Source organism: Papio anubis, chromosome 5 (assembly GCF_008728515.1).
Source record: "Papio anubis isolate 15944 chromosome 5, Panubis1.0, whole genome shotgun sequence".
In the NCBI taxonomy this organism is placed as follows: Eukaryota; Metazoa; Chordata; class Mammalia; order Primates; family Cercopithecidae; genus Papio; species Papio anubis.
Window position 1 is genome coordinate 35994184 of NC_044980.1, and position 13663 is coordinate 36007846.

At 40.8% G+C, this 13663-nt stretch overlaps 1 protein-coding gene across 16 annotated transcripts in view; it reads right to left on the reverse strand.

Moving 5' to 3' along the window:
* The window catches only part of CPLANE1 (ciliogenesis and planar polarity effector 1), a 168758-nt gene that overhangs the window by 54051 nt on the left and 101044 nt on the right, over positions 1 to 13663 (reverse strand). For 13 of the 16 annotated variants that reach the window (XM_021939296.2, XM_021939301.2, XM_021939302.2 and 10 more), the window contains 4 exons: positions 10862 to 10983; positions 10325 to 10520; positions 9969 to 10118; positions 4701 to 4954 (listed from right to left, as the gene is read on the reverse strand). In XM_021939296.2, coding sequence (XP_021794988.2) covers positions 4701 to 4954; positions 9969 to 10118; positions 10325 to 10520; positions 10862 to 10983 — 722 coding nt within the window. The remainder of the gene's footprint in view (positions 1 to 4700; positions 4955 to 9968; positions 10119 to 10324; positions 10521 to 10861; positions 10984 to 13663) is intronic. The other 3 variants (XM_021939298.2, XM_021939297.2, XM_021939295.2) reach the window with 2 other exon arrangements.

Here is a 13663-nt window from a genome sequence, read left to right on the forward strand (position 1 = left end):
GCTGCAGAGATGAGTTCAATTCCTGGATATCCTTGTTAACTTTCTGTCTCATTGATCTGTCTAATGTTGACAGTGGAGTGTTGAAGTCTCCCATTATTATTGTATGGGAGTCTAAGTCTCTTTGTAAGTCTCTAAGGACTTGCTTTATGAATCTGGGTGCTCCTGTATTGGGTGCATATATATTTAGGATAGTTAGCTCTTCCTGTTGAATTGATCCCTTTACCATTATGTGATGGCCTTCTTTGTCTCTTTTGATCTTTGATGGTTTAAAGTCTGTTTTATCAGAGACTAGTATTGCAACCCCTGCTTTTTTTTGTTCTCCATTTGCTTGGTAAATCTTCCTCCATCCCTTTATTTTGAGCCTATGTATGTCTCTGCGTGTGAGATGGGTCTCCTGAATACAGCAGACTGATGGATCTTGACTCTTTATCCAGTTTGCCAGTCTGTGTCTTTTAATTGGAGCATTTAGTCCATTTACATTTAAGGTTAATATTGTTATGTGTGAACTTGATCCTGCCATTATGATATTAACTGGTTATTTTGCTCGTTAGTTGATGCAGTTTCTTCCTAGCCTAAATGGTCTTTACATTTTGGCATGTTTTTGCAATGGCTAGTACCGGTTGTTCCTTTCCATGTTTAGTGCTTCCTTCAGGGTCTCTTGTAAGGCAGGCCTAGTGGTGACAAAATCTCTAAGCATTTGCTTATCTGTAAAGGATTTTATTTCTCCTTCACTTATGAAACTTAGTTTGGCTGGATATGAAATTCTGGGTTGAAAATTCTTTTCTTTAAGAATGTTGAATATTGGCCCCCACTCTCTTCTGGCTTGTAGAGTTTCTGCCAAGAGATCTGCTGTTAGTCTTATGGGCTTCCCTTTGTGGGTAACCCGACCTTTCTCTCTGGCTGCCCTTAAGATTTTTTTTCTTCATTTCAACTTTGGTGAATCTGGCAATTATGTGTCTTGGAGTTGCTCTTCTCAAGGAGTATCTTTGTGGTGTTCCCTGTATTTCCTGGATTTGAATGTTGGCCTGCCCTACTAGGTTGGGGAAGTTCTCCTGGATGATATCCTGAAGAGTGTTTTCCAACTTGGTTCCATTTTCCCCCTCACTTTCAGGCACCCCAATCAGACTTAGATTTGGTCTTTTTACATAATCCCATACTTCTTGCAGGCTTTGTTCATTTCTTTTTCTTCTTTTTTATTTTGGTTTCTCTTCTCGCTTCATTTCGTTCATTTGATCCTCAATCGCTGATACTCTTTCTTCCAGTTGATCGAGTCGGTTACTGAAGCTTGTGCATTTGTCACGTATTTCTCGTGCCATGTTTTTCATCTCTTTCATTTCGTTTATGACCTTCTCTGCATTAATTACTCTAGCTATCCATTCTTCCACTTTTTTTCAAGATTTTTAGTTTCCTTGCGCTGGGTACGTAATTCCTCCTTTAGTTCTGAGAAGTTTGATGGACTGAAGCCTTCTTCTCTCATCTCGTCAAAGTCATTCTCCATCAAGCTTTGATCCGTTGCTGGTGATGAGCTGCGCTCCTTTGCCAGGGGAGATGCGCTCTTATTTTTTGAATTTCCAGCTTTTCTGCCCTGCTTTTTCCCCATCTTTGTGGTTTTATCTGCCTCTGGTCTTTGATGATGATGGTGACGTACTGATGGGGTTTTGGTGTAGGTGTCCTTCCTGTTTGATAGTTTTCCTTCTAACAGTCAGGACCCTCAGATGTAGGTCTGTTGGAGATTGCTTGAGGTCCACCTCAGACCCTGTTTGCCTGGGTGTCAGCAGCAGAGGCTGCAGAAGATAGAATATTGCTGAACAGCGAGTGTACCTGTCTGATTCTTGCTTTGGACGCTTCCTCTCAGGGGTGTACTCCACCCTGTGAGGTGTGGGGTGTCAGACTGCCCCTAGTGGGGGATGTCTCCCAGTTAGGCTACTCAGGGGTCAGGGACCCACTTGAGCAGGCAGTCTGTCCCTTCTCAGATCTCAACCTCCGTGTTGGGAGATCCACTGCTCTCTTCAAAGCTGTCAGACAGAGTTGTTTGCGTCTGCAGAGGTTTCTGCTGCTTTTGTTGTTTACTGCGCCCTGTCCCCAGAGGTGGCGTCTACAGAGACAGGCAGGTTTCCTTGAGCTGCTGTGAGCTCCACCCAGTTTGAGCTTCCCAAAGGCTTTGTTTACCTACTTAAGCCTCAGCAATGGCAGGCACCCATCCCCCAGCCTCGCTGCTGCCTTGCGGTTAGATCGCAGACTGCTATGCTAGCAATGAGGGAGGCTCCGTGGGCGTGGGACCCTCCCGGCCAGGTGTGGGATATGATCTCCTGGTGTGCCTGTTTGCTTAAAGCACAGTATTGGGGTGGGAGTTACCCGATTTTCCAGGTGTTGTGTGTCTCAGTTCCCCTGGCTAGGAAAAGGGATTCCCTTTCCCCTTGCGCTTCCCAGGTGAGGCGATGCCTCACCCTGCTTCAGCTCTCGCTGGTCGGGCTGCAGCAGCTGACCAGCACCTATTGTCTGGCACTCCCTAGTGAGATGAACCCAGTACCTCAGTTGAAAATGCAGAAATCACCGGTCTTCTGTGTCGCTCGCGCTGGGAGTTGGAGACTGGAGCTGTTCCTATTTGGCCATCTTGCTCCGCCCCTCTTCATCTTAATTTTTAAATGTGTTAAATGTTTGGATTAAAGGTGTACTATAAACCTAATAAATACATTTTTTAAATGTCAACACACTAGCAAACTGGAATATTTGTAAGGTAAGTCAATAACGGAATTCTTATCCTGCAGACTATTTTGCATTTCCCAATATTAGACTTTAAGACATTTAACTTTTCTTTTTTTTTTTTTTTTTAGAGTCAGGGCCTTGCTCTGACACCAAGGCTACAGTGCAGTGGCACAATGATAGCTTACTGCAGCCTTGAACTCCTGGGCTCAAGTGATCCTCCCACCTCAGCCTCCCAAGTAGCTAGGACTAAAGGTGCACACCACCATGCCTGACTTATTATTATTTTTATGGAGATGAGGTCTCGCTATGTTGCCTGGGCTGATCTCAAACTCTTGGCCTCAAGTACCCAACCATGGTCTCATTTAACCAATTATTTGTAACATAATATTTGTTCTCTAATCCTTTTGATATAAATTGTTCTTCCTTTAAAAAAAAAAAAAGGACAAAATGTGCAAAATAATTTTTGAGACTTCCTATTTTATTTAACTGTCATTATATATAAACATTAATTTATTTTGTATGTCTACCTTTTAAAGATATAGAAAACTAGGCTGGTATGGTGGCTCACATCTGTAATCCCAGCACTTTCGGAGGCCAAGGCAAGACTGCTTGAGGCCAAGAATTCGAGGCTAGTTTGAGCAACATAGGGAGAACTCGTCTCCACAAAAAAATATTAAAAACTTAGCTGGGAGTGGTGGTATACACCTATAGTCCCAGGTACTCAGGAGGCTGAGATGGGAGGATTGCTTGAACCTGGGAGATCGAGGCTTCAGTGAGTCATGAGCTCATCACTGCACTCCAGCCTGGATAACAGAGCAAGACTATGACTCAAGAATAAAAAGAGGCCGGGCGCGGTGGCTCAAGCCTGTAATCCCAGCACTTTGGGAGGCCGAGACGGTCGGATCACGAGGTCAGGAGATCGAGACCATCCTGGCTAACACGGTGAAACCCCGTCTCTACTAAAAAATACAAAAAACTAGCCGGGCGAGGTGGCGGCGCCTGTAGTCCCAGCTACTCGGGAGGCTGAGGCAGGAGAATGGCGTAAACCCAGGAGGCGGAGCTTGCAGTGAGCTGAGATCCGGCCACTGCACTCCAGCCCGGGCGACAGAGCAAGACTCCGTCTCAAAAAAAAAAAAAAAAAAAAAAAAAAAAAGAATGAAAAGAAAAAAAGATATGAAAAATTTCTAAGGAACTGACTACTAACTCTCTTACACAAAATATTTAAAAGAAACTCACAAAAACTCCAAATAGAAGGACAATAATATTTATAAAAGTATAAAAATCTTTCAGAAGAAAATGATAATTATAAGCGGGGTTCCTTTAAAATCACATTCTAGTTTTGTAATTCAAGTATTTCTTTTCTTGATAGGAAGCATGGGTTTACTTCATTTTTGTGTGGGAGGACTCTAGAAAAAGCTTTATTTAGAGCAGATCAGCTGAATAGCCCTATATCTACAGAAGAAACTAAATTTATACTTTAAAATGTCCCAACAAACAAAACTTTAAGCATCTTCAGTGAAGATGGCTTCACTGAATTCTACCAAACATTTAAGGAAGAAATAGTACCAATCCTATAAAAAATTTTCCAAAATATAGAAGAGAGGGTAATATTTTCCAACTCATTTTATGATAATAGCCTTATACATGGGTTTACTTCTTAAAGGTAATGGTTCTCAGTTGAGGGTGATTTTGGCTCCCAGGGAACATTTGGCATTATCTGGAGACATTTTTGACTGTTACAACTAGGGAGCAGTGCCACTGGAAACCAGTGGGTAAACACCAGGGATGCTGCCAAATATCCTACAACACATGGCGCAGTCCCCTACAACAAAGAATTATCTGGCTCAAATGTCGATAGTGCTGAGGTTGACAAACTCTAGCTTAAAGAAAATAAATTTCTCATCATTTTGAAAAATCAAGTATCCAAAGGTATATCACACTACAAATCTAATAATTCAGTTGCAAACAAAAAACTAAAAATAAAGGCAGTCTACCTTATCACAATGTAGATCTAGCATTTCAGGTTTGGGGAAATCCTGCTCTATGTTTTCAGCAATGTTCTGTATTGCTAGCAACTGCTTGTCAATTTTCTGAAGCTTAGCAGTAAGATGCTCTATTCGGTGAGCTGCAAAGCTTGGTGCAGGGCAAGCTGCAGAGACACCTTGCAGCCGTTTCCACAACAGATAATCTTCCGCAGAGTCTGACTTCGTGCTCTGTCCTTTGAATCGGAACTCTGGTTTTGGCAGATCTAAATATTAATGAGAGTAAAAGCAGAATTGATTATAATTAAAGAAGAGGTATTAGTGATGATCTCATTTTTTGATGACTTCATTTTAAACCAACACAACACTACTTTCCAAATCAGTTTTAATTAAATACACCTAAAAATTCCTTTTCAGCTTCTTGACTTCTGGGATAAGAATACATAAATTACTACAACAAAGTTCCACATACAAGGAAAGTCTGAATATTACTTTCATTCCTTGCTACAAACATATACTTCATCAAAAAGCAAATTTAATATTTTTAATGACTTTTTCAAATTCTACTTGAAAACCAAAAACATCACACATTAAAAGCTGGCCCCAATATTGGCTATTACTGACTTTATATGGGATCTCAGGCAAATGTTAAACCTCCTAAAACCAAAATCAAAGCCAATGACTCTTCTTCTTCTTAAATTCAGTTGATTCTTCTCCCAAATTTGCAACACCTCCTTTTTTCTTTTTTTAAGAGCCTCGCTCTGTCACCCAGGCTGGTCTCGAACTCCTGGGCTCAAGCAATCCTCCCACCTCAGTCTCAGGAAGTGCTGGATTACAGGCGTGAGCCCCTGCACCTGGTCTGCACCACCTTTTTTAAATGCACTCTTCTTCTGATGTCTGGGTCTCCTCCTGCCTGTATTGCTCATACTTCTTCTGCTGCCATCCATTCCTTTTACCCGTCAGTACTTCCTGGGCTGCCAGCCTGAACTCACTTCTCTACTCACTCTTCCCACTTTCTCTGAGTTATGTCATTGATGAAAGATGACTCCCAAATCCATATGGCAGTCTTTTTTAGCTCCAGCTCCTCATATCCTGAACATACCAGTTAGGTTGTCCCATAAGCACATAAAAATGAATTCATTGCTTCTGCCCCTCCAAATTGCTCCCTCTTCCTTGTTCCGCAGCTCAGCAAACAGCACCACCATTCAGTTTCCCAAACCAGAGACCAGAAAGTCACTCGAGGCTCCTTTCTTTCCCTTAGATCCAAAGTGACAAGTACTGATGATTCAACCTGCTAAATGCCTACATTCTTAATACCACTACTTGGCTGAAGCTTTCACAATAAATAGACCCCAAATCATATCGCTATCTGTAATTTATCTCTATCCTATCTAGTCCATCTTCCACACCAGGTCCAGAGAGATCTTTTAAAAACAGAAATCACGTTCCTTTTCTGTCCAAAACTCTTCAGTGTGTCTCCAATGCCTTCACCTTAAAAGTCCAAATGCCTCCATATGACAAGACAATGGCACACATAATCTTTCCACTGTCTACCTCTCCAGCTGAAATTCATCTCTTGCTATTTCTTTAAACAAACAAACAAAATACTACTCAGTTTGACTCCAGGCATAATGAACTTTAATTTTCTTTTCTTTTCTTTGAGACATGGTCTCGCTCTAGCACCCAGGCTGGAGTACAGTGATGAGATCTTGGTTTATTGCAACCTCTGCCTCCTGGACTCAAGCGATCCTCCTGCCTCAGCCTCTCGAGTAACTGGGACTACAGGTGTGTGCCACAACACCTGGCTAATTTTTCTATTTCTTGTAGAGACAGGGTCTCGCTATGTTGCCAAGGCCGGTCTCAAACTCCTGAGCTCAAGCAATCCACCCACCTTAGCCTCCCAAAGTGCTGGGATTATAGGCATGAGCCACCACACCCAGCCCAACTTAAATTTTCTCAAACTAAAAAAGTTCCATTAACTTACTGCAAAATCTATTCTGTCTGTCTGAAGGCCCATTCTCTCACTAAAACCTACTTTCCTTTAAGATTCCATTTAGGTGTCTCTCCTCCAAATAGCCCCAATCATCCCCCGAGATGGATTCCATGCTGTCTTACCCAAGAATCTCATTCATCCCGTCACTGCAGAACTTACCAAGCAGTATCATAATCATCTCTTTATATGTCTGTCTTTCCTTCCCCCTGTAGGCATGCCCACAGACTGAGAGCCTGGTGTTTCTCTCTTCTTTAGCCCTGGTATACGGTCTTTAACTTCATGTTTATTGAATGAAGAGTCAGTCAAATGAAGATTATGATGCCTGCCCTACCTAACTTATGCATTTTGTGAAGATCAAATTATGTGGCAAAGTACTTTGAAAAAATGTGAACTACTAAAAAAATATAAATAGTGCTTATTATATTTCAGTCCCAGTCTAAGTTGAACCTTCCCATGATAAGACAATAGTAAATGGCAACATTGGCAATGGCAGTTATATAGTATTTCCCTACCTGTTCTGGCCCTACCCTTTTTAGCTTGACTCTCACAGTACTTTACATCTATCTATCCCTGTTTCTTAGCAGCCTGATGCATCAGCTTTAATGACTCTCAGGAAAGAATGTGATGCATACAAACTTACAAGTGGAAAATACAGCAAAAGAGAAGTACACGCTCAAAACCCAGAACGTCCTCAATATATAATGAAACTAGCTTCCCTTTCTCTGGAGAACCTGTTCTGCTTCCACTGACTCATAGAGAAATCACCCATCCAAGAATGTTAAACACTGAGTTCCACTGACCCTGCAATGCTCTTTCTAGGCCCAGGAAAACTCTGCTTGCTATTACTGATGATATTCCTAGTAGGAGATGACTTCCGAAATAAGATGCTACTGTCATTCAAAAAATAATGAGCAGGTCTCACTAAAACAGAAATTTATTGTTTGTTTAGCTTTTTGTTGTATGCATCTAGTGACCTTGTCCCTCCCTTCTCCTCACCTTTTCCTGTAATGTAAATCCCAGTCAACTCAAATGTGTGACTATATTCTGAGTTTCTAAAGCATATTATGGGCCAGGCGCGGTGGCTCACACCTGCAATCTCAGCACTTTGGGAGGCTGAGGTGGGTGGATCATGAGGTCAGGAGTTCAAGACCAGACTGACCAACATGGCAAAACCTTACCTCTACTAAAAATATAAAAACTAGTTGAGTGTAGTGGCACATGCCTGTAGTACCAGCTATTCGGGAGGCTGAGGCATGAGAGTCACTTGAACCTGGGAGGCAGAGGTTGCAGTGAGCCGAGATTGTACCACTGCACTCCAGCCTGGGTGACACAGTGAGACTCTATCTCAAAAAAAAAAAAAAAAACAAATAATAAAGTATATTATGTAAAACGACAGAATTTAATTTCAAAATATAAAACTTTTCCTTTTAAAGTTCTTCTCTGTAATTAGAGTACCAGGGTCCACTGATAAATTTTTGCAACCAGGCCTTCTCCCCCTATAAGGAACCTCCAAAAGGTTGATTATAAACCTAGTCTCATTGATAAATGAAATTAATCTGTAGCTTATAGTCATTTGAAATGCTGGCCTAAGATACTCAGGGGTCACAGAGAGAAAAGTCTACTTCCTGTCTGCCAGAACTTCAAAAGTTGATTGGCATGAAAATGAAGGGAAATTAACAGAGTACCTAAGCAGCCACAAACACTTGGCTAGATGTACTTCATGACAACCCTCTGAGGTGTGTCCTACAGACATACAAGTGAGGATCAAAGAAAGTTAATTGATTTGTAAAACGTATCTAAGCTATTAAGTGACAGAGCTGGGATTCAAATCCAGGTCTGTTCTATTTGAATCTAAAAGCCAGGCTCTGTTCACTTTCCCACATACTTCCCCCGTCTGAAACATTGCTAGCTTCATACATCCTCCATTCACCACCCATACACCTTAGCAGCCCCATGACAGGAGAGAGAAGATGAAGGCTTTAAAATCTGAAATGCTGGTACTTGTTTGTATATGCAGCTGTAATACACATGCCCTAACACATCCTAACCCATCCCTTCCTTGCTCCTCATGTCTCCTGAGTGCCCACTGTCATTATACAATAATCAGGCAGAGCTAGACTCTGTGCCCAAGCATCTTGCAACCACAGGGCTGACTATGTCCATACCTCACAACCACTGTGGAACCTAGGGGAGACTCAGGTCTCTGTTGCAGGAAGTCTGATTGCATATTGGATTAACCTAACCAGTCACAGGATGTAGTAGCTTCAGGTTGTGGAGGGATATTCTTCTAGGCTGGTGTGATGGCTCATGCCTGTAATCCCAGTACTTTGGGAGGCTAAGGCGGGAGGATCACTTCAGACCAGGAGTTTAAGACCAACCTGGGCAACATAGTGAGACCCTGTCTCTATAAAAAAAATTTTTAAATTAGCTAGGCATGGTGGTGTGTGCCTGTAATTCTAGCTACTTGGGAGGCTGAGGCAGGAGGATCCCTTGAGCCCAGGAGTTCGAGGCTACAGTGAACTATGATCGCACCACCATACCCCAGTCTGAACAATTCAGCAAGACTCTGTCTCTAAAACACAACAATAATACACACATATGTATGTATTTTATTTAAAAATTTAAACATATATAGTCTTCTAAATCTTGTAAAAAGTTACCATAATGCAACCTGACTATAAAACTGAATATTTATAAGTACTATTGAATTGCGTACACCTGGCCATAAAGATGGAAACAACAGACACTGAGGACTATAAGACAGAGAGGGAGGGAGGAAGGTAAGGGATGAAAAACTACCTATTGGGTACTATGCTCACTACCTGGGTGATGGGTCCAATCATGCCCTAAACCTTAGCATCATGCAATATACCTAGGTAACAAACCTGTACATGTGTCCCGAATTTGAAATAAAAGTTGGGAAAAAAAGTACTGTTGGCTACCATGCCTGTTTATTTTCGGTGTGCTATTTGATAATTTCCCACCTTTTACAATATAAAAATTGCTTTTTAACATCAAAACACTCATGAACTCACACAGAATATTTATTGTTAGCCTTATTAATTGAGAAAAGACATACGCATAAACAGATCTGTGACTTTTTACAAAATATCCATGGGTCCCAGCTTTGGAATCATGTCTCTATTTCATTTACCTATTTGCCCCCATGCCCCTCAGCAAGGGACAACCCTTTTTCTGGTTTCTTTTGCAATTATCAAATTTTGGTGCTTGTTTCCAATATAACAGTAATTCAGAAGAGGGTCATGCTATACCTCTTGGCTGTTTACCTTCGTTCTGCTGTATGTCTGATGGTGTAGGTGAGGTGACACTAGGCTCCTTCACTTCTGTAATGCCTGCTCTCAAGCTTTTTCCATCCAGACAAGCTGGAGCTACTTCTGCAGGTTTGGAAAATAAATCCATAGAGGAACTGGCTGATTCTATTAAGAATATGAAAAGCATTCAAAGACTGATTCTAAACTTCTAAATAAGGTAATGAGAAGATTAACAGAACATTTCTGTGAATATAAACATCCAAAAATACAGTGGGTTTTAGGAGGAGAGTTAAGAGATGTGAGTAGGGATAACAATGCTATATTAAATAACTTTTCAAATCATTTTTGTTTTAAAAGTAGGAAAAAATTACCTTGACTCTTAAAATTATGCGGGGGAACAGCATTAGTAACTGAAGCTGCCATATAATGTAACTCTGCAGACGATGGAACTGCTGGATGATTGCTTTGCTGTTTGATAACATTATCATTTGAAGGCTCTTCTCTCACAGGTAATTCCTGTAGATCATCAGCTTCAATGTCAATCACATTTATATAAGTATGTCCAACCTGAGCCAAAACACATAAAATCAAAGAGGGTTACATTCTTTTTACTCTATATGGTCACTCTGTCCCCCCCAAAAAAGGCTTAATTCTTAATTCTTATTAATAACAAGGAAAGAAGGGCCTGAATGTGCCCAACTTAGGAAAAGGAGCAGGAAGTATGTATTATTGATCTTAGTTTACAATATTTTTGGCATAATGCTTAAATTAATTTTTGAACCTTTACTACAAAACTACCTAGATGAGATTTTTAGCCTCATTTCGTCTACACAATTGAATAATGTCTACATGACCATAATACATTTTAGCGCAAAGGTATTATTAAAATTTCTGAATAAAACACAAACCAAGTTTGCTACTGTATGAGGTGTTGAGGGTGACAAAGGTTTCTCTGACATTTCAGTGGAAAGCTTCAGATTTAGATATACATCTGGGACCAAGAGCTGAGGAGCATTCAAAGGCTCATGTTCTGCAAATTAAAAAAGAAATAATCAGGAACTTTAAGAAAAACGCTGTAAACTGCTCCAAATCATCAACTTTGTATGAACAAGTTAGCAACAAACAACATAAATTATACTTCTTGAAATCTAAGTAGAAGTGACATGCATATAAATAATTAAAGCAAATTCTATTCTAAGGGTAATTTAGAGTAATTCATAATTGAATGCAAGCTGACTATTGTTTTTCTCATATGAATGATTCACAAGAACAGTAAAGTAACTAAATTACATCAAGAAAATGCTAAAATTTCCTATTTCTATATCAGATATATTAAGTCATGTTTGGTTACTTTAGGGAAGTTTCAAAAAAACCAGATTTTAGGAGATTAACCTATAACTAATTTTTTTTTACCTTGAATAGTTTCTTGTTATTTGCTTATTTTTATTGACAGCTTTATTGAAACATAATTCACATTCTCTTTTTTTTTTTGAGACAGTCTCGCTATGTCGCCCAGGCTGGAGTGCAGTGACGTGATCTCGGCTCACTGCAACCTCCGCCTCCCGGGGTCATTCTCCTGCCTCCGCCTCCCAAGTAGCTGGGACTACAGGCACCTGCCACCATGCCCGGCTAATTTTTTTGTATTTTTAGTAGAGATAGGATTTCACTGTGTTAGCCAGGATGGTCTCGATCTCCTGACCTCGTGATCTGCCCGCCTCAGCCTCCCAAAGTGCTGGAATTACAGGTGTGAGCCACCGTGCCCAGCTAATTCACATTCTTTAAAAGGGTATCATTCAGTGGTATATAGTATATTCACAGAGCTTATAATTAAATTTTACCACTTAAAGTGTTTTAACATCTAAATTTCACAAATGTTAACTGCTTCTTATTTAACAGTAAAATAAACAGGCCTGTCACAGGAGATCATCAGACAGTTTAACTCTGTGCCTTTTGTTCTAGGCCTCTAGCCTTATTTTCTAGCATTGTTTTTTCAATAAAGCACTATTTTCAAATGTAACTCGTACTGAGTACTCATTACCAAAGCTTGAATTTAAACCACTTAAAACTACAAAAAAAAGAAAAATAAAAATACTGAAATCATTCTCTCTTAATTGATTGGTTTAACTGCTTTTTTATGGGGGACAGTGACTAGCTTTGGCATCATGCAGATATATCTTTTTTTTTTTTGAGATGGAGTCTCGCTCTGTCACCCAGGCTGGAGTGCAGTGCCCGGATCTCAGCTCTCTGAAAGCTCCACCTCCCGGGTTTACGCCATTCTCCTGCCTCAGCCTCCCGAGTAGCTGGGACTACAGGTGCCTGCCACCATGCCCGGCTAGATTTTTCGTATTTTTTTAGTAGAGACGGGGTTTCACCGTGTTAGCCAGGATAGTCTCGATCTCCTGACCTCGTGATCTGCCCATCCCGGCCTCCCAAAGTGCTGGGATTACAGGCTTGAGCCACCGTGCCCAGTCAGATATATCTTTAATAAGTCATACTGCTCTTAGAAAAAAAAAGAAATCACACATGATGTGCAAGAAATGATTTGCTGCTTGGTACCACATTCAGAAACAACTTCTTGAGAAGTAGCTTACTTCTCTTGTAGTACACTAAAAAATTTAAGACAAAGAGAGAGAACAAAAAAATTTCACAAACACAAGAAAAAATTAAAATATATGAATACAGATAATTAGATCTAATGCATAGAAGGTGATAGGTAGAAACATAGAGTGACAGCTTAACAATGTAATTTTAAATAATTAATGTAATTTCAAATTTTATTATTATTTATATCATGGGCCTTCACCTAGATGAACAGCAGACTCAGGAAATAGCTGCCAACTTCGATAAACTACTTAACAAAAGCAATGTACCTCCAGGGCTTTCTCAAAGATATGCTCAGATAATGAACATTTAAGAATGCTTCTCAGTTCCAATGTGGTGGTTCAAACCTGTAATCCTAGCACTTTGGGAGGCCAAGGAGGGCAAATCACTTGAGGTCAGGAGTTTGAGACCAGCTTGGCCAACATGGTGAAACCCTGTCTGTACTAAAAATACAAAAATTAACCAGGCACAGTGGAAGTCACCTGTCAGGAGACCTTGGCTATTTGGGAGACTGAGGTAGGAGAACTGCTTGAACCTGGGAGGCAGAGGCAATCTTGAGACAAGATTGCACTACTGTACTCCAGCCTCCAGCCTGGGCAACAGAGCAAGACTCTGTCTCAAAAAAAAAAAAGAAAAAAAAAGTTTCTCAAATGCAGACTCATCATTTATATCAAAAACATTTACACATGCTCAACTTCATTCAGAAAGAAATACAAATTTAAATAATGACTTTTGTCTCACTCTGTCACCCAGGCAGTGGCGCGATCTCGGCTCACTGCAAGCTCCACCTCCTGGGTTCATGCCATTCTCCCACCTCAGCCTCCCGAGTAGCTGGGACCACAGGTGCATGCCACCACGCCCAGCTAGTTTTGTTTTTGTATTTTTAGTAGAGATGGGGTGTCACCGTGTTAGCCAGGATGGTAGATCTCCTGACCTCGTGATCCGCCTGCCTCGGCCTCCCAAAGTGCTGGGATTACAGGCGTGGGCCACTGTGCTCGGCCTATAATGACTTTTTTTGACCTATCAGATTGGCAAAGTTAAAAAGGTTAGCTAAGTCATAGTAATAACCAAAAAAGTCTCTTATGCAGGAAGATATTCATTGAAGCCTA